We start from the raw sequence: 21,579 nt of genomic DNA on the forward strand, positions 1-21,579 counted from the left end.
CACCAAACTGGCTCTCAGGAGATAGACACCCTGTGAGATGGGTGGGGCTGAGAGAGCTCTCCCAGAAGCTGCCCTTTCAAGGACAACCTCTGCCAGAGCTATGGCTAACGCAAGGTCATCTCAGCAGGTGCAAGTGGAAGAGTGGGGAATCAAACCCGGTTCCTCCCAGATAAGAGTCCACACACTTAACCACTACACCAAACTCAAAGAAGTAGAAGAAGATATTGGATTTATATCCCGCCCTCCACTCCGAAGAATCTCAGAGCGGCTCACAATCTCCTTTACCTTCCCTCCCTCACAACAGACACCCTGTGAGGTAGATGAAGATATTGGATTTATATCCCGCCCTCCACTCCGAAGAGTCTCACAATCTCCTTTACTTTCCTCCCCCACAACAGACACCCCGTGAGGTGGGTGGGGCTGGAGAGGGCTCTCACAGCAGCTGCCCTTTCAAGGACAACCTCTGCCAGAGCTCTGGCTGACCCAAGGCCATTCCAGCAGGTGCAAGTGGAGGAGGGGGGAATCAAACCCAGTTCTCCCAGATAAGAGTCCGCACACTTAACCACTACACCAAACTGGCTCTCCAAGTGTGAGAAAGTGTGAGAAACGGAAATGTTTTTAATAATCTACAGTGTGAGAAATGGAGATAGATGTTTTTAATAATCTACATTCTTTAGTAGTAAACTAAATACTATGTACTAACCTCTGAACCCGTGACTCAAAATGCATCCGTATATTATCCTTTGAACTAATCCTATGTAGTAACAGTGTAATCATGTAGACGTCATTACTTTCAAGGATCCTGCCCTTGGTAAAGCTTCAGAGTTTCTACAATAAAGCAACTTTTGATTTTACAACAAAGGATTGATTATTGAGAAATATCGATGCTTGACAGTATGACACACCAAGCAGTGGATAAGGAAAGTAGGCATTTAGTGATACATGTTGTAACAGCAGCAAGAATTTTATATGCTAGAACTTGGAAACAGAAGAACGGACCAAGTAGGGAGGAGTTATTACAAAAACTCTGAATACAGCTGAACCAGACATCTCGACAGCCCTTTTGAATGGAAAACTGAGGCAACCAGCAATTGATAAATGGGATAGACTATATAGGTGGCTGCAGGAAACTGGAAGTATGACAATTTTGTCTAAGTGAAATAAAATGGGTTCAAACCGAAGCTAAATTAGGACTCTAAAATTTGAATGTTGTAGAACTACCTTCGATCTCTGCTTTGGGTATATATCCTTTTAAACTGGTGATTTTTTTGTATATATGTAACAAATTAATAAACTATCAACACACGCACACAAAAAAGAGAATGAACCTTTCCACCATGCCCTTCTCACAAGCTCTCCAGAAGCACCTGGCCAGACAAACCTGGAGGAAAACCTGGAGGGTTAAGCAGCATCTTGGCTCTCTTACCCAGTAATTATGTCTTTACCTCGTATTTCATTGTGAAGAATCCACCACCGCCAATTCCTTCCAATGCAAAAGCCTGAACTATTGGCCATTTTTCAACCAGGAACATGTCGAATATCTGCAGGTGACCTGTGGAAAAACACACACAACACTGGGTCTCACTAAAGCAACAGCCACACCCTTCAATATTTTCAATCAGTGAATTCGGTTCGTCAAAGGAGAATTCTCTCAGTGAATTTGGTTCGTCAAAGGAGAATTCTCTTAGTGAATTTGGTTCATCAAGGGAGAATTCTCTCAGTGAATTTGGTTCATCAAGGGAGAATTCTCTCAGTGAATTTGGTTCGTCAAAGGAGAATTCTCTCAGTGAATTTGGTTCGTCAAAGGAGAATTCTCAGTGAATTTGGTTCGTCAAAGGAGAATTCTCTCAGTGAATTTGGTTCGTCAAAGGAGAATTCTTTTAGTGAATTTGGTTCGCCAAAGGAGAACTCTTGGTGAATTTGGTTCGTCAAAGGAGAATTCACTTAGTGAATTTGGTTCGTCAAAGAAGAATTCTCTTATTGTTCTGGTTCTAAGCAACAGCACAATGTCAATATTTCCAATCCACGAATGGTTCCTCAAAGCAGAATTACCTTATTAATGTTCTCAGTTCTCTTTTAGAGTTTCAAAATATCAACTCGGCCAGCCGCAGTTATCACAGCTCAGTAAAAACAATATATCCTGTGGTTGCAACAGCGCTACGGCTGCTTCTTATACTTGGTTTCATGACACTCATATGCTATGTAAATAGCTAAAACTATTGTACATCTATTACAAACTTTGGAATTTCCTTAAAAGAAACAGTGACATTGTTGGTTGGTGAGTACTTGCAGGCTTTTGGTACCTTGAGGTTTTTTGCACTAGGTTTTATTATATTGTATTTTATTGTATATTCTTTACAGATTCAGAATTGTGGAATCTGCTTAGAAGAAGGTTTCTCTTCAAAACGCGGAAATTATTTCGGAAACACGCCAGCATTAAAAAAGAAGATTCCTTTCCGATATTAATGGAACTTCTATAGCATTCAATAAGGAAAGATTCCTAAGTGGACTTCTATTGTTATTGGAAGGAGGAAGAAGAAGACTGCAGATTTATACCCCACCATTCTGAGTCAGAGACTCAGAGCGGCTCACAATCTCTTATATCTTCTCCCCCCCCAACAGACACCCTGTGAGGTAGGTGGGGCTGAGCGGGCTCTTACAGCAGTTGCCCTTTCAAGGACAACCCCTGCCAGAGCTCTGGCTGACCCAAGGCCATTCCAGCAGGTGCAAGTGGAGGAGTGGGGAATCAAACCCGGTTCTCCCACATAAGAGAGCTAGGGCTGACCCAAGGCCATTCCAGAAGCTGCAAGTGGAGGAGTGGGGAATCAAACCCGGTTCTCCCAGATAAGAGTCCGCACACTTAACCACTACACCAAACTAGCTTGTTTCTTTGTTTTTGAGAGGTTTATATGTTGAGCAAAACCTTGAACTTCTGCCTAACTTCATTGTGGTGTTGTGATGACATAATCTATGATTACTGTATATTTTGATTGCTTATTCAAATTGCTGTTGTAGCACTGTTGCAACCATGGGATGCATCGTCTTTACTCTTTTTGAGTTTCTACAGCTTTTACAGTATATTAAGAGGCCCCCTTTCCTCCTCAAAACTAGCTTTAGAACTCAAAGGGACACATTTACACAAAGGGAGTGCTGATTAATTCTGCTGAACCGACACATTTGTACGACTTCATGAAAGAGAGATCAGTTCTGGGGGCCGAGGACCACGGCTTAAAACACGCCGTGCTCCGGGATGCCTAATTCTGGAATTCTGCCAATTAATTCATTTATTCAGTATTAGGCATGTCCAGGACTTTTTTGGGTAGAAAAAGTCCAGCAGGAACTCATTTGCCTACTTTTTTTTTTTTTAAGAAAAAGCCCAGCGGGAACTTATTTGCATATCAGACCACACACCCCTGACACCAAGCCAGCCGGAACTGCGTTCCTGTGCGTTCCTGCCCAAAAAAGGGGGGCCTGGGTATGCCCCATCTTTTCAGAGATCAACACATTACAAAAAGAGAGAGAGAGAGAAGCACCTTGTCACCAATGGTGTAGAAGACAGCTTCAAGGGGGGATTGGAGCAGAGAATGATTCAAGGTTTGGAACACTTTCCCTATGAAGAAAGGTTAAAATGCTCGGGGCTCTTTAGTTTGGAGAAACGCCGACTGCGGGGTGACATGAGAGGGGTTTACAAGATGATGCATGGGATGGAGAAAGTAGAGAAAGAAGTCCTTTTCTCCCTTTCTCACAATACAAGAACTCGTGGGCATTCGATGAAATTGCTGAGCAGTCGGGTTAAAACAGATAAAAGAAATACTTCTTCACCCAAAGGGTGATTGGATGGGTCACTGGCCTGATCCAACATGGCTTCTCTTGTGTTCTTATGTGACACAGAGCGTTGGACTGGATGGGCCTTTGGCCTGATCCAACATGGCTTCTCTTATGTTCTTATGTGACACAGAGTGTTAGACTGGATGGGCCTTTGGCCTGATCCAACATGGCTTCTCTTATGTTCTTATGTGACACAGAGTGTTGGACTGGATGGGCCACTGGCCTGATCCAACATGGCTTCTCTTATGTTCTTATGTGACACAGAGTGTTGGACTGGATGGGCCATTGGCCTGATCCAACATGGCTTCTCTTATGTTCTTATGTGACACAGAGTGTTAGACTGGATGGGCCTTTGGCCTGATCCAACATGGCTTCTCTTATGTTCTTATGTGACACAGAGTGTTGGACTGGATGGGCCACTGGCCTGATCCAACAGGGCTTCTCTTATGTTCTTATGTGACACAGAGTGTTGGACTGGATGGGCCACTGGCCTGATCCAACATGGCTTCTCTTATGTTCTTATGTGACACAGAGTGTTGGACTGGATGGGCCTTTGGCCTGATCCAACATGGCTTCTCTTATGTTCTTATGTGACACAGAGTGTTGGACTGGATGGGCCACTGGCCTGATCCAACATGGCTTCTCTTATGTTCTTATGTGACACAGAGTGTTGGACTGGATGGGCCACTGGCCTGATCCAACAGGGCTTCTCTTATGTTCTTATGTGACACAGAGTGTTGGACTGGATGGGCCACTGGCCTGATCCAACATGGCTTCTCTTATGTTCTTATGTCCACCAGTGGCTATTAGCCACAAGGTATAGATGGGACTCTCTGTCTGGGGCAGTGATGTTCTGTATTCTTGGTGCTGGGGGAGGGGGCAACAGTGGGAGGGCTTTTAGTGTCCTGGCCCCCCTGATGGCGCCTGAGTGTTGGACTGGATGGGTCACTGGCCTGATCCAATATGGCTTCTCTAAAAAAAAAAAGTTCTGGCCCAGAGGAGACGACTGCACAAATCTTGAGCCAACGCAAGCAGGGGAACTCCTGGCGCTCCCTTCCAGACTCCTGGCTGCCCAGCCCCACAAAGGAGGCTTCCCACACCGCTACAGAAAGCGGCTGTCCTTCCCTCAAGAGTACCTAAAAGCCTTTGGTCGGGACCAAGGGAACGTTGTGCGTGCTCTGAGAAACAAAAGGAGCGGAGAGCCACTGAATGCATGGCATTCTACCAAAACTTTAAAAAAGGGCTATCGGCCACCAGGGAATATCTGCTGCCTGGAAACTCGCATTAAATAAAAACAGGCTGGTCTCATATTATTTTTTTTTTCTTTTAAGTTTACAAATGAGAGGGTTGCCGCTTTCTTGCATCAGCGTCTCGGAGCGCTCTGCTCTCTCTCTCAGGGAAACAAGTCAAGGTTTGTATCCTGGCAGGAAGTCAGAGCCGCCAGCCTCTTCTGTTCTAAAACGGGAAACCTGCGTAACATAAAGGACGTTGCCACTTTCCTTGCATAAAAAAGGTTTCTACGAAGCATTCATTAAAAACACAGAGGATCTTTTGTGAGCAGCTATGCGTGCACCGCGATTAACAGGAAGGATTCCTGGTCCTTATTCCTCTCTCTTCAGAGGAAAAAGGCTGAAGGGGGAAGGGGATTTGAAAAAAAAAGACGTTAAGGTTAAAGAACCATCAATGCAATCTTCAGATGTGCAAACTGCAAATCATATACGAAAAGAGAGGAACAAGGAAGCCAGATTAATCTGTTTTAGGTTTCCAGATGATTCTGAGAGCCAGTTTGGTGGAGTGGTTAAGTGGGCGGACTTATCTGGGAGAACTGGGTTTGATTCTCCACTCCTTCACTTGCAGCTGCTGGAATGGCTTTGGGTCAGCCATAGCTCTCACATTGTCCTTGAAAGGGCAGCTGCTGTGAGAGCCAGTTTGGTGTAGTGGTTAAGTGGGCGGACTCTTATCTGGGAGAACCAGGCTTGATTCCCCACTCCTCCACTTGCACCCGCTGGAATGGCCTTGGGTCAGCCGTAGCTCTGGCAGAGGTTGTCCTTGAAAGGGCAGCTGATGGGAGAGCCCTCTCAGCCCCACCCACCTCACAGGGTTTGATTCCCCACTCCTCCACTTGCACCCGCTGGAATGGCCTTGGGTCAGCCGTAGCTCTGGCAGAGGTTGTCCTTGAAAGGGCAGCTGATGGGAGAGCCCTCTCAGCCCCACCCACCTCACAGGGTGTCTGTTGTGCTGGGGGAGAAGATATAGGAGATTGCAAGACACTCTGAGTCTCTGATTCAGAGAGAAGGGGAGGGGGTATAAACCTGCAGTCGTCTTCTTCTGAGGGTTCCCCCCCCCCAGGTTGACAGGAGGAAGGGATTTCCCAGAAACAGAAGTGCATCCAACTCCCTGTAAAGTTCAGAGCCAGAAGAAGAAAGTAATGCACACTGAGGCAAAAAATCCTAATTATAAATACATGTCGATGGGGTCCAAACTGGCAGAGACTGACCAAGAGAGAGATCTCGGGGTCATGGTAGAGAACTCACTGAAAATGTCAAGACAGTGGGTGACTGCCATTTAAAAGGCCAATGCTATGCTGAGGATTATTAGGAAGGGAGCTGAAAACAAATCAGCCAGTATCATAATGCCCCTGTATGAACTGAGTCTTAGTTTTCATAATCTAGTACAGTGGAGGCCAGACTGTGGCTTGAGAGTCACATGTGACTATTTAACACATTTTGTGTGGCTCTCAAAGCCCCCAATGCCTCACTGGCTGGCTTGGAGAAGGTAGTAGACTCTTGAAATCACTTCTCCAAACCAAGCCATCCAGCAGCACGGAGAATACATCTGAAGTTAACGTTGCTTTCCTTCCACCTCTCCCGTCTATTTATCGATTTCCCTTCCTTCCTGCTCTCAAATATCTGAGGTTCGAGTCTTGCGGCTCTTAAACATCCAATGCTTATTCTATGTGGCTCTTGCATTAAACAAGTTCAGCCACCCCTGGCCTAGGCCTGTCTTTGGGGGAAGGCAGCTTATATCCTAAATCAGGGGTAGCTGAACGGTGACTTGGGAGCCACGTGTGGCTCTCTCACGTACATTTTGAGGCTCTCGAAGTCCACACTGCCCCATCAGTCAGCTTGCAGAGGCATTTGTCTCGTATCCAGTGGCTTGGAGAATGCATTTAAAGTTAGTTGCTTTCTTTCCACCTCTCCCTCCCTCCCAGTCTATTTCCCTTCCTTTCCTCCCTCCCTTCCTTTCCTCCCTCCCTCACTTTCCTTCCTTTCTTCCTTCCCTTCTCCCTCCCTCCCTTCCTTTCCTTCCTCCCTCCCTCCCTTTCCTTCCTTTCATCCTCCCTCCCTCCCTCCCTTTCCTTCCTCCCTCCCATCCTCTCTCCCTTCCTTCCTTCCCTCCCTTCCTCCCTCCCTTCCATCCTTTCCTCCTTTCCATCCTCCCTCCCTTCTTTCCTCCCTCCCATCCTCCCTCCCTCCCTTCCTCTCTTCCATCCTCCCTCCCTTCCATCCTCCCTCCCTTACTCCCTCCCTCCCTCCCTTCCATCCTCCTTCCATTCCTTTCCTTCCTTCCCTCCCTTTCTTCCTTTCCTTCCTTCCTCCCTCCTTTCCATCCTCCCTCCCTCCCTTACTCCCTCCCTTCCATCCTCCCTCCCTCCCTTCCATCCTCCTTCCATTCCTTTCCTTCCTTCCTCCCTCCTTTCCATCCTCCCTCCCTCCCTCCCTTTCCTCCCTCCCTCCCTTCCATTCTCCCTCCCTTTCTTCCTCCCTCCCTCCCCTTCCTTCCTTCCTTCCTTCCTTCCTTCCTTGTCTTTTGGCTCTCAAACATCAGACATTTATTCTCTGTGGCTCTTACATTAAGCAAGTTTGGCCGCCCCTGTCCTAAATGAACAGGGAGGTCACATTCTTGCACATGCCTCCTGAGCATACCTCAGTCTCCAAGGGCACCAGCTCCTACATGGGCACGCATCTAAGAACCCTTCGTTCCTCAGCCCCCGCTGATTTTCCCTCCCTGCTGCCCCGTGCTTCTGGGAGCACCAGCACTGCCTCAGTCAGAGGCGCCCAAATTGAGGCCGAGCTTGCTAGCCGGCCACTATATTTACCTGTAACAATAAGGTAATCAGACTAATCAGAGCTTATCCCACCTGCACAATTCTTTAAAAATAAGGCTGCGTGTTTCTGGGAACACCTGCTGGGCTTCATTACTCAGCCTCTCATCTGGCCTCAGGGGAGTCGCTTGGCAAGATGAACTACCCGTGTGGGTTTTTCTGCAAAATACCCCATTATCCTCCACCCAACAAGGATCTTGTCTTTCAGGTCCATGATTGAAAGGGTAAATGCAGGGCTATTTTTGAGCAGGAATGCAGTTCCGGTTGGCTTGGCGTTCAGGGGTGTGTGGCCTAATATGCCGATGAGTTCCTGCTGGGCTTTTTCGACAAAAAAGCCCCCTGTGAAACAATGGCGATGTCAGGGGGTGTGGCCTAATGTGCCAATGCGTTCCTGCTGGGCTTTTTCAACAAAAAACCCCCCTGTGAAACAATGGTGATGTCAGGGGGTGTGGTCTAATATGCCGATGAGTTCCTGCTGGGCTTTTTCGACAAAAAAGCCCCCCGTGAAACAATGGTGATGTCAGGGGGTGTGGCCTAATATGCCGATGAGTTCCTGCTGGGCTTTTTCGACAAAAAAGCCCCCTGTAAAACAATGGTGATGTCAGGGGGTGTGGCCTAATGTGCCAATGAGTTCCTGCTGGGCTTTTTCTACAAAAAGAGCACTGGGTAAATGCATTTGCAAGGAGCCCTGTGGCACAGAGTGGTAAAGCTGCAGTACTGCAGTCCAAGCTCTCTGCTCACGACCTGAGTTCGATCCCGGTGGAAGCCGGTTCAGGTAGCCAGCTCCAGGTTGATTCAGCCTTCCATCCTTCCGAAGTCGGTCAAAGGAGTCCCCAGCTCGCTGGGGGGGAAGTGTAGAGGACTGGGGAAGGCAATGGCAAACCACCCTGTCAAAAGTCTGCCGTGAAAATGTCATAATGTGACGTCACCCCAGAGTCAGAAACGACTGGTGCTTGCACAGGGGACTACCTTTACCTTTTAAATGCATTTGCAATCCACATCTCCTGGCATTCCTAGTCCTTTTCCTACCCTTCTTAACTACTGCTTAAAAACCTGCCCCCTTTTGAGCAGCGGTTGGTTGCAAGACAGCTTCCTTTATGCATATCGGTGTTACAAATTGAAACCAGATTCACGCTGGCCGTGGCAAAACTCCAGCTTTCAAGACTCACTTGGGCAAGGCAGAGCAATTTTCGGGCTACATTCTTCTCTTGCGCTTCCCTTCCTTCCTTCCTTCCTTTCTTTCTAACAATCCTTGGAGGTAGGTTCAGGTTGAAAGATTGCGGCTGGCCTAACGTTGTGCAGTCCAGGCTCTCTGAACACTAAGCAAAACTAAATTATTCTAGAAGGCTTTTCTATGCAGGCAATGGACTTGTGCTGTGCTAAAAAATTCACAAAGTTACTTGGATTAATTACTGGGGACTCTGCTCTGTTCTAGAGGGCCCGGTGGCGCGGAGTGTTAAAGCTGCAATACTGCAGTCCTAAGCTCTGCTCACGACCTGAGTTCGATCTCTGGAGGAAGCTGGGTTTTCAGGTAGCCAGCTCGAGGTTGACTCAGCCTTCCATCCTTCCGAGGTCAGTAAAATGAGCACCCAGCTTGCTGGGGGGAAAGTGTAGATGACTGGGGAAGGCAATGGCAAACCACCCTGTAAAAATAGTCTGCTGTGCAAACGTCGTGATGCAACGTCACCCCAGACTCAGAAACAACTGGTGCTTGCACAGGGGACTACCTTTACCTTTATAGCCCCGTGGCGCCGAGTGTTAAAGCTGCAGTACTGCAGTCCTAAGCTCTGCTCACGACCTGAGTTCGATCCCCGGTGGAATCTGGGTTTTCAGGTAGCCAGCTCGAGGTTGACTCAGCCTTCTATCCTTCCGAGGTCGGTAAAAGGAGTACCCAGCTTGCTGGGGGGAAAGCGTAGATGACTGGGGAAGGCAATGGCAAACCATCCTGTAAAAAGTCTGCCGTGAAAGCGTTGTGATGTGACGTAACCCCAGAGTCAGAAATGACTGGTGCTTGCACAGGGGACTACCTTTTTTACTGCTCTGTTTTACTGTGTAGTTTGCTGTCGGCTGGAAAATATCATATAATTTTGCCTCCTTTAATGTATTACGTTAATACTTTTCCTTTGCTTCAGTTCTGTTTTTTAGAACTCTGATTGGTTCTACAACCCTAATGTTATTGTATTGTTTCTCAAATGTCTCATCTTCTTGATCATACCGACACGTTCAGTGTAATCTCCCTTGAGTCCCAGCGAGAAAGGGAGACTACCAATGACGTACAGAAAATGCAACAAAAATAAAACTCCCATAGCTTTGAACATCTTGTCCAAATTCAACGCTTAAGATTCCACACATTGAACCAAGTTTGAATCCCGTGGCGCCTTTTAAGACCAACAAAGCTGAATTCTGGGTACACAAAAGCTTATACCCAGAAATGAGCCAGTTTGGTGTAGTGGTTAAGTCTGCGGACTCTTATCTGGGAGAACTGGGTTTGATTTCCCACTCCTCCACTTGCAGCTGCCGGAATGGCCTTGGGTCAGCCACAGCTCTCATAGGAGTTGTCCTTGAAAGGGCAGTTTCTGTGAGAGCTCTCTCAGCCCCACATACCTCACAGAGTGTCTGTTGTGGGGGGGAGTAGATATAGGAGATTGTAAGCCACTCTGAGGCTCTGATTCAGAGTGAAGGGTGGGGTATAAACCTGCAGTCTTCTTCTTCTAGAGTCCTCTCAGCTCCACCCACATCACAGGATGTCTGTTGTGAGGGGAGAAGATACAGGAGATTGTAAGCCGCTCTGAGTCTCTGATTCAGAAAGAAGGGCAGGGTGTAAATCTGCAGTCTTTCTTCTTCTTCTAGAGCCTTCTCAGCCCCACCCACCTCACAGGGTTTCTGTTGTGGGGGAAGTAAATATAGGAGATTGTAAGCCGCTCTGAGTCTCTGATTCAGAGCGAAGGGCGGGGTATAAATCTGCAGTCCTCTTCTTCTTAAAGGTGTTCTGGGACTCAAAACTTTGCCCTGTTGCTTCAGACTGGGGCTTTTGGGGTAGAGAAATCCCAGCAGGAGCTCATTTGCATCTTAGGCAACAGGGCAAAATAGACGATTTGCTCCGTAGCTCTGCTGTGCGATTGAGAGAGCAAGGCAAAGCAAACTGTCCCTCCCCGCTCCTTCCCAAGGGAGGAGCTTCAGCCAATGGAGAAAAATAGACGATTTGCTCTGTAGCTCTGCTGTGCAATTGAGAGCAAGGCAAAGCGAACTATCCCTCCTCGCTCCTTCCCAAGGGAGGAGCTTCAGCCAATGGAGAAAAATAGACGATTTGCTCTGTAACTCCTCCTCCTTAGGCCACACCCGCTGACACCAAGCCAGCCGGAACTGAATTCCTGGGCGTTCCTGCTCAAGAAAAAGCCCCGTTTCAGACCAACACAGCCACCGACTTGAACGGTTCGTTCCACCCACCAGTTCAGGCATGCTCCTGTAGGCACGGAGCGCAGCGTTCGGCGCTCACGTTTAGTTGCCCTGGATGGCGTTTGAAGGCTTTCTCCGCGCTTTTAAAAGACACTCACCTTGCGAGCTGAAGGGGATGCCGATTCGACTGCAGTCCCGAACCATGTCAACGAAGCTGGAGATTTTGAACTCTTCCGCAGCTTCCTCATCTTCATACTGACAAGACAGCAGACGTTTCCAAAATAAGATCAACGGTTCTTCAAAGACCTGGGGGATTTCCGCAGTAGCAGGACTGCATGAGGGGCACTGCCAGGTTTCATCACCACCCCTGTGAGAACTATTTGATAGCTAAAGCCTTCTGCTAAACGGGGGAACCTACTGGTCTAGCAAGAATAGGAAACGGGCAGCGTTCCCTCTAAGCCAGGGATGTCTAACTCATTTGTTACAGTATGAGGGCCAGATCTGACATAACTGAGACTTTGTTGGGCCGGGCCATGTGTCATAAAATGTAATGCCAGGCAGCAGACATATATATTCCTGGCTTCTTTCCAGGCTTTTTCCTTGCTTCCCAGGGGACCAGGAGGAGGAAGAGCCTCAGCCAACAGAAAGAAGAGAAGCTTGGCACAGTAGATAGATAGATGATAGATAGATAGATAGATAGATAGATAGATAGATAGATAGATAGATAGATAGATAGATAGATAGATAGATAGATAGATAGATAATTTTATTTATATCTTGCTCTGTAGCTCTGCTGTGCGATTGAGAGAGCCTGGCAAAGCAAACTGTCCCTCCTCGTTCCTTCCCAAGGGAGGAGCTTTGGCCAATGGAGAAAAATAGACAATTTGCTCTGTAGCTCTGCTGTGCGATTGAGAGAGCAAGACAAAGCAAACTGTCGCTCCCCGCTCCTTCCCAAGGGAGGAGCTTCGGCCAATGGAGAAAAATAGACGATTTGCTCTGTAGCTCTGCTGTGCGATTGAGAGCAAGGCAAAGCAAACTGTCCCTCCCCGCTCCTTCCCAAGGGAGGAGCTTCAGCCAATGGAGAAAAATAGACGATTTGATCCGTAGCTCTGCTGTGCGATTGAGAGAGCAAGGCAAAGCAAACTGTCCCTCCCCGCTCCTTCCCAAGGGAGGAGCTTCAGCCAATGGAGAAAAATAGACAATTTGATCTGTAGCTCTGCTGTGCGATTGAGAGAGCAAGGCAAAGCAAACTGTCTCTCCCCGCTCCTTCCCAAGGGAGGAGATTCAGCCAATGGAGAAAACAGACGATTTGCTCTGTAGCTCTGCTGTGCGATTGAGCAAGCCTGGCAAGGCAAGCTATGATGCCGAAGGAAGCAAGAGAGGGAGAAGGAAGTAGATGACAGCCAGTTGTTCAGGGGCCTGTTAGGAACCCTCCGGGGGCCTGATTCAGCCCCGGGCTGCATGTTTAACACCCCTGCTCTAAGCTATGGATGTGAGGAGCCCCTCATGAACATAGGAAGCCCTGCTCAGCAGCAATCTGCAGCCTCCCAGGGTCTTGCACTGCCCATTGTCCATTTTAAGATTACAGCTTTGCTCAGCAGGGGGAAGAGGCAGGATTAGAGGCAGCACTGGACACAGGCTCAATGCTCCGCTTCTGATGCATGTCTTGAGAACTGTGCGTAGCCGTCAGCTCAGTATCTCAACACTGGCCCATCCAAAAAGCCCACACTTAACGATAATCAAGCTGCACCATCAGTTTAACCAGACACTGCAGGAATCCCAGGAGGTCTTAATGAGAAAAAACTAACGCGTGATTCTTGGTACAGCCTAAATTACTCAGTCCATCTGCTGAATGACAGAGGCAGGTTCAAGTGCCCAAGTTATGTGTCCAAAACTTCATACAGCTGACACACACAAGCCACAATGCAAACCACAACTCACTCTCTATAGTGAAGCTTCTCACACACTCCGTAGCAACTTGCTGCCTTATATTGTCAGGCCATTAACTATATAGCTCTGTATATCAGAGTTCTCAGACATGGGCCTTTCATAAGAACATAAGAGAAGCCATGTTGGATCAGGCCAGTGGCCCATCCAGTCCAACACTCTGTTATCACCTAAGAGAAGCCCTGTTGGATCAGGCCAATGGCACATCCAATCCAACACTCTGTGTCACATAAGAACATAAGAGAAGCCATGTTGGATCAGGCCAATGGCCCATCTAGTCCAACATTCTGTGTCACATAAGAACATAAGAGAAGCCATGTTGGATCAGGCCAATGGCCCATTCATTCCAACACTCTGTGTCACATAAGAACATAAGAGAAGCCATGTTGGATCAGGCCAATGGCCCGTCCAGTCCAGCACTCTGGATCACATAAGAACAGAAGAGAAGCCATGTTGGATCAGGCCAACATCCAGTCCAACATTCTGTGTCACACAGTGGTCAAAACCTGGGGGCCATCAGGAGGTCCACCAACAGTGCAAGAACTCCAGAAGCCCTCCCACTGTTGCCTCCCCCAGCACCAAGATAAAGTATCACTTCCCCAGACATAAGAACAGAAGAGAAGCTACGTTGGATCAGGCCAACAGCCCATCCAGTCCAACACTCTGTGTCATACAGTGACTAAAACCCAGGTGCCACTAGCAGGGTCAGGACTCCAGGAGCCCTCCCACTCTAGACCTCAAGCACCAAGAACTTCAGAGGCTCCATGTTGGATCAGGCCAATGGCCCATCCAGTCCAACACTCTGTGTCACACAGTGGCCAAAACCCAGGGGCCATCAGGAGATCCATCATGGCACTTGGGTTTTGGGCCACTGGGTGACACAGTGTTGGACTGGATGGGCCACTGACCTGATCCAATATGGCTTCTCTTATGTTCTTATGTCTGCAGCAGGGACGCTCTGTCTTCTTGGTGCTTGCGAGGCCACAGTAAAAGGGCTTCTGGAGTTCCGGCCCTGCTGGTGGACCTCCCAATGGCATCTGGGCTTTGGCCAGTGTGTGACGCAGAGTGTTGGACTGGATGGGCCACGGGCCTGATCCAACATGGCTTCTCTGAGGTTCTTGGTGCTTGGGGTCTAGAGTGGGAGGGCTTCTGGAGTCCTGGCCCTCTTATGACAGGCCCTCTTATGACAGGCCAAAGTCTGAGAACTCTGATATGCGGAGCTATATGGTCAGCATCACCTTCTTCCTGACCCTTTCAACTGGAGATGCCAAGGACTGAGCTCTGGGGCCTTCTGCATGCCAAGCAGATAGATGCTCTACCCCTGAGCCACAGCGACCCATCTTGGTCTGTTTTTAGCAATAGCAACCTCACAAGAGCTCTTTGTTTTCTAAATCCCTTACTTCAGTCGGAGGTCACCAGTGACTCAGATGACATCTTGCAAATGGGCGGGTCATGCTTTTATTGCAGGGGAGGCCAACGGGTTGGATTCCCCACTCCTCCACTAGCAGCTGCTGGAATGGCCTTGGGTCAGCCAGAGCTCTCTTGCAGAAGTCCTTGAAAGGGCAGCTTCTGAGAGAGCTCTCTCAGCTCCAGCTCAAGCAAGAAACACTCCTGCTGCAAAGACCAGCCTTGGTTCAAAAATGTGACGGGGCCTATTTTGTGGGACATCTAAGAATGACAGCCTGAACAAATAGCAACCTCACAAGAGCTCTTTGTTTTCTAAATCCCTTACTTCAGTCGGAGGTCACCAGTGACTCAGATGACATCTTGCAAATGGGCGGGTCATGCTTTTATTGCAGGGGAGGCCAACGGGTTGGATTCCCCACTCCTCCACTAGCAGCTGCTGGAATGGCCTTGGGTCAGCCAGAGCTCTCTTGCAGAAGTCCTTGAAAGGGCAGCTTCTGAGAGAGCTCTCTCAGCTCCAGCTCAAGCAAGAAACACTCCTGCTGCAAAGACCAGCCTTGGTTCAAAAATGTGACGGGGCCTATTTTGTGGGACATCTAAGAATGACAGCCTGAACAATTTCTTGCATGCCCTAAAAACAAAACCCCATAGAATAAAACAGGGGTGGCCAATGGTAGCTCTCCAGATGTTTTTTGCCTACAACTCCCATCACCCCCAGCCATTGGCCACGCTGGCTGGGGCTGATGGGAGTTGTAGGCAAAAAAACCATCTGGAGAGCTACTGTTGGCCACCCCTGCAATAAAAGCATGACCCGTCCATTTGCAAGATGTCGTCTGAGTCACTGGTGACCTCCGACTGAAGTAAGGGATTTAGAAAACAAAGAGCTCTTGTGAGGTTGCTATTGCTAAAAACAGACCAAGATGGATCGCTGTTTTAGTTGATCTGTAGCAGAGTCCCGAAGCGCCTTAGAGACTAACAACATTTGTGGTACTCGCATGCTAAGCAGGGTCGGCCTTGGGTAGAGAGCCAGTTTGGTGTGGTGGTTAAGTGCCCGGACTCTTATCTGGGAGAACCGGGTTGGATTCCGCACTCCTCCACTAGCAGCTGCTGGAATGGCCTTGGGTCAGCCAGAGCTCTCTTGCAGAAGTCCTTGAAAGGGCAGCTCCTGAGAGAGCTCTCTCAGCTCCACGCACCTCACAGGGTGTCTGTTGTAGGGGAGGAAGGGAAAGTAATTGTAAGAGAGCCAGTTGGTGTGGTGGTTAAGTGCACGGACTCTTATCTGGGAGAACCACGTTGGATTCCCCACTCCTCCACTTGCAGCTGCTGGAGTGGCCTTGGGCCATAGCTCTGGCAGAGCTGTCCTTGAAAGGGCAGCTGTTGTGAGAGTTCTCTCAGCCCCACCCACCTCATAGGGTGTCTGTTGTGGGGGAGGAAGGGAAGGTGATTGTAAGAGAACCAGTCTGGTGTAGTGGTTAAGTGTGCGGACTCTTATCTGGGAGAACCGGGTTTGATTCCCCACTCCTCCACTTGCAGCTTTTGGAATGGCTTTGGGTCAGCCATAGCTCTCGTAGGAGTTGTCCTTGAAAGTGCAGCTGGTTTAAGAGCTCTCTCAGCCCCACCTACCTCACAGGGTGCCTGCTGTGGAGGGGGGAGGGTAAAAAAGATTGTGACCGCTCTGACACTCTGAGATTCAGAGTGAAAGGCGGGATATAAATCCAATATCATCTTCTTCTTCTAGTATTTAGAAGGGCAACCTCCAAGGAATACTGGAGGCATGACACAGAGGTAGGCAATGGCAAACCACCCCTGAAACGTCAAGACAGTGTGCGATTGCAATAAAAAAGGCCAATGCCATGCTGGGAATTATTAGGAAGGGAATGGAAAACAAATCAGCCAGTATCATAATGCCCCTGTATAAATTGATGCTGCGGTCTCAGTTGGAGTACTGTGTGCAATTCTGGTCACCGCACCTCAAAAAAGATATTATAGCATTGGAAAAAGTGCAGAAAAGGGCAACTAGAATGATTCAAGGTTTGGAACACTTTCCCTATGAAGAAAGGTTAAAACGCTTTGGGCTCATTAGCTTGGAGAAACGTTGACTGAGGGGTGACATGATAGAGGTTTACAAAATTATACATGGGATGCAGAAAGTAGAGAAAGAAGTCCTTTTCTCCCTTTCTCACAATACAAGAACTCGTGGGTATTCAATGAAATTGCTGAGAAGTCGGGTTAAAATGGATAAAAGGAAGTCCTTCTTCACCCACAGGGTGATTAACATGTGGAATTCACTGCCACAGGAGGTGGTGGCGGCTACAAGAATAGCCAGCTTTAAGGGAATTGGATAAAAATATGGAGCAGAAATCCATCAGTGGCTATTAGCCACAGTATGTGTGTGTGTGTATATATATATATATGTGTGTGTGTGTGTGTGTGTGTGTGTGTATTTATGTATATGTGTGTGTGTGTGTACATATACACACACACACACACATATATATTGGCCACTATGTGACAGAGTGTTGGATTGGATGGGCCATTGGCCTGATCCAACATGGCTTCTCTTATGTTCTTATGTGACACAGAGTGTTGGACTGGAGGGGCCATTGGCCTGATCCGACAGGGCTTCTCTTATGTTCTTATGTGACACAGAGTGTTGGACTGGATGGGCCATTGGCCTGATCCAACGTGGCTTCTCTTATGTTCTTATGTAACACAGAGTGTTGGACTAGATGGGCCACTGGCCTGATCCAACATGGCTTCTCTTATGTTCTTATGTGACACAGAGTGTTGGACTGGATGGGCCACTGGCCTGATCCAACGTGGCTTCTCTTATGTTCTTATGTGACACAGAGTGTTGGACTGGATGGGCCACTGGCCTGATCCAACGTGGCTTCTCTTATGTTCTTATGTGACACAGAGTGTTGGACTGGATGGGCCGTTGGCCTGATCCAACAGGGCTTCTCTTATGTTCTTATGTGACACAGAGTGTTGGACTGGATGGGCCATTGGCCTGATCCAACATGGCTTCTCTTATGTTCTTATGTAACACAGAGTGTTGGACTGGATGGGCCATTGGCCTGATCCTACATGACTTCTCTTATGTTCTTATGTGACACAGAGTGTTGGACTGGATGGGCCATTGGCCTGATCCAACATGGCTTCTCTTATGTTCTTATGTAACACAGAGTGTTGGACTGGATGGGCCATTGGCCTGATCCAACATGGCTTCTCTTATGTTCTTATGTGACACAGAGTGTTGGACTGGATGGGCCATTGGCCTGATCCAACATGGCTTCTCTTACGTTCTTATGATCACGCACACAACGAAGAATACTTTTCCCCAAGGATTTACTAGACAGACCACTCGACACAGATGGGCCTCCAAAGGCAAGTCAGAAACCTCTTCTAGACTACAGGACTACAGAAGATGTTTTTTTTCTGATGGACTTCCCAGTTTACTTGACTGACAGAGCTGTGCTGCCGAGTCAAAGCGCTAATTCGCTTCGCTGATTAAGAAGGCTTTGGCAGAGGAACGTTACTGGAAATCACACATGGAAAGCTATGTCTCCGCCACTGTGGTCCTATGCAAAGGCAAACCAGCTGCGCCCACCCCCACTCGGCCTACATAAGCCTCACTGTTCCCATGGCGACGACATCCTTTGCTATCAGGTGTTCCGGCAACCTACGCTCCACCGGCAGCTTTGTGAGGGATACCTTCGGGGCCTGTTGGCGAAAATCCTCCCTGCCACTTTCACCCACCATCTCACATCACTTCGGCACACTTGAGTCTTGTAGACAGCTCAGGCAGTCAGCATATAGAAAAGGTGTCGGGATGGGCCTGACACGCTGTTTCTGCAACATGTCTTTCCATACGTCTTCTGTAACATGATATTTTGCAGGCATCCTGAGAGCCAGTTTGGTGTAGTGGTTAGGTGCAGGGACTCTTATCTGGGAGAACCGGGTTTGATTCCCCACTCCTCCGCTTGCAGCTGCTGGAATGGCCTTGGGTCAGCCATAGCTCTGGCAGAGGTTGTCCTTGAAAGGGCAGCTGTTGTGAGAGCCCTCTCAGCTCCACCCACCTCACAGGGTGACTGTTGTGGAGGAGAGAAGACATAGGAGATTGTAAGCTGCTCTGAGTCTCTGATTCAGAGAGAAGGGCGGAGTATAAATCTGCAATTTTTCTTCTTCTTCATGGTATTTGTTGATTATGTTTTGCAACTTGGAAACTTGCTTTGACTCTGGGCTTTTTTTGTAGCAGGGACTCCTTTGCATATCAGGCCAGACACCCCTGATGTAGCCAGTCCTCCAAGAGCTTACAGTAGGTCTTGTACTAAGAACCCTGTAAGCTCTTGGAGGATTGGCTACATGGGGGAGGGTGTGTGTGTGGCCCTAATAGGCAAAGGAGTTCCTGCTTCAAAAAAAAGCCCTATTAGGGCCGCACACCCCTGATGTAGCCAATCCTTCGAGGGCTTACAGGGCTCATCTCACAGGGCCTACTGAAAGCTCCAAGAGGATTGGTAACAGGAGGAGGGATGTAGCCTAATATGCAAAGGAGTTCCTGCTACAGAAAAAGCCCTGGGGAGGGGGGTACTTTCCAGGCGGCAGGGCCGGTGCCAGGCTTTCTGGTTCCCTAGCATAGTTAGGGCTTTTTCTGTAGCAGGAGCTCCTTTGCATATTAGGGCCACGCCCCCCTGATGCAGCCAATCCTCCTGGAGCTTACAGTAGGCCCTGTACTAAGAGCCCTGGAAGCTCTTGGAGGACTGGCTACATCAGGGGGGGCGTGGCCCTAATATGCAAAGGAGCTCCTGCTAGAATTCCACCCCTGCTGGTTCATCCCTTCCCGCCGTCCCTCTCAAACGAGGCAAGCTCGACTGTCAAACGTATTTGGTACAAAAATCCACGGCAACCCAAATCGTAATGAGTTCAACCAGCCCAAATGATTTCTATGAGCCAGGAGAGCCAGTTGGGTGTAGCGGTTAAGTGTGCGGACTCTTATCTGGGAGAACCGGGTTTGATTCCCCACTCCTCCACTTGTACCTGCTGGCATGGCCTTGGGTCAGCCATAGGTCTGGCAGAGGTTGTCCTTGAAAGGGCAGCTGCTGTGAGAGCCCTCTCCAGCCCCACCCACCTCACAGGGTGTCTGTTGTGGGGGAGGAAGGGAAAGGAGATTGTGAGCCGCTCTGAGACTCTTCGGAGTGGAGGGCGGGATATAAATCCAGTATCTTCATCTACCTCGCAGGGTGTCTGTTGTGGGGGAGGAAGGTAAAGGAAATTGTGAGCCGCTCTGAGACTCTTCGGAGCGGAGGGCGGGATATAAATCCAATATCTTTATCTTCTTCATCTTCTTATGACGCTTGAAGCAAACCTGAAACATTATGCATGCCGGGGCTTTTTGTGTGTGTGTGCAGGAACTCCTTTGCATATTAGGCCACACCCTCCCAAGGTAGCCAATCCTCCAAGAGCTCACAGGGCTCTTCGTACGGGGCCTGCCATAAGCTCCAGGAGGACTGGCTACAGCAGGGGGTGTGTGGCCTAATATGCAAAGGAGTTCCCGCTACAGAAAAAAACCCTGCTTTGACTTACAGTCTGGGAACACACATGATTATGTAACAGTTAAGACGCATGCAGGTGGACTAGGGAGGAAACTAAAACGGGACTGGGCTGGAACTTATCACGTTGCTAAGTAACCCATAAGGAGGACCGTGATCCTCCAAATATCTCTATGCGGTGCCAGCGCTGGAATTAGCCCTAGGTTGGCGGGAGACTTTTTGCATGCATTTTTTGAAAGGCAAATGCAATTCTGGGCTGTATCCACAAAAGCCTGGTGTCCAGATCATGTGAAGTGATGGTATCGCTTTCCTCTGCTCTGGGAAGACCTCACCTGGAGTCCTGGGTTCAGTTTTGGGCACCACATTTTAAGGACATAGACAAGCTGGAAGAGGTCCAGAGGAGGGCGAAGAAGTTGGTGAGGGGTCTGGAGACCGAGTCCTATGAGGAAAGGCTGAAGGAGCTGGGCATGTTTAGCCTGGAGAGGAGGCAGCTGAGAGGTGATAGGATCACCATCTTCAAGCACTTGAAGGGCTGTCATATAGAGGAGGGTGTGGGATTGTTTTCTGTGGCCCCGGAAGGTCGGACCAGAACCAACGAGTTGAAATTAAATCAGAAGATCCTGGGACGAAGCAGGGGGGTTCCGGTATGTTTTGGGCTGTATCAGCAGAAGTCTAGTGTCCAGATCACGTGATGTGATGGTAGCACTTTACTCTGCTCTGGTAAGACCTCACCTAGAGTATTGGATCCAGCTTTGGGCACCACATTTTAAGAAGGATATAGACAAGCTGGAACAGGTCCAGAGGAGGGCGACAAAGATGGTGAGGGGTCTGGAGACCAAGTCCTGTAAGGAAAGGCTGAAGGAGCTGGGGATGTTTAGCCTGGAGAGGAGGAGGCTGAGAGGTGATAGGATCACCATCTTCAAGTACTTGAAGGGCTGTCATCTAGAGGATGGCATGGAATTGTTTTCTGTTGCCCCAGAAGGTAGGACCAGAACCAGTGGGTTGAAATTAAATCAAAAGAGTTTCTGGCTCAACATTAGGAAGAACTTCCTGACTGTTAGAGCGGTTCCTCAGTGGAACAGGCTTCCTCGGGAGGTGGTGGGTTCTCCTTCCTTGGGAGGTTTTTAAACAGAGGCTAGATGGCCATCTGACAGCAATGAAGATCCTGTCAATTTAGGGGGAGGTGTTTGTGAGTTTCCTGCATTGTGCAGGGGGTTGGACTAGATGACCCTAGAGGTCCCTTCCAACTCTATGATTCTATGACTGTAACTGCATGCTTTGTTCTTGCTTTCGTTAGTCCTGGCTTTGGCTGTTTGCAGCACAAGGCCTCATGCTCTGTACCGGAACTCA

The 21,579-nt window shown here is 48.7% G+C and overlaps 1 protein-coding gene across 1 annotated transcript in view; it reads right to left on the bottom strand.

Moving 5' to 3' along the window:
• Positions 1 to 21,579, bottom strand: part of DNAAF9 (dynein axonemal assembly factor 9) — a 186,789-nt gene that overhangs the window by 108,543 nt on the left and 56,667 nt on the right. The window contains 2 exon segments of the mRNA XM_060247199.1: positions 1,446 to 1,552; positions 11,488 to 11,584. Coding sequence (XP_060103182.1) covers positions 1,446 to 1,552; positions 11,488 to 11,584 — 204 coding nt within the window.

Source organism: Heteronotia binoei, chromosome 9 (genome assembly GCF_032191835.1).
Source record: "Heteronotia binoei isolate CCM8104 ecotype False Entrance Well chromosome 9, APGP_CSIRO_Hbin_v1, whole genome shotgun sequence".
Taxonomy (NCBI): Eukaryota; Metazoa; Chordata; class Lepidosauria; order Squamata; family Gekkonidae; genus Heteronotia; species Heteronotia binoei.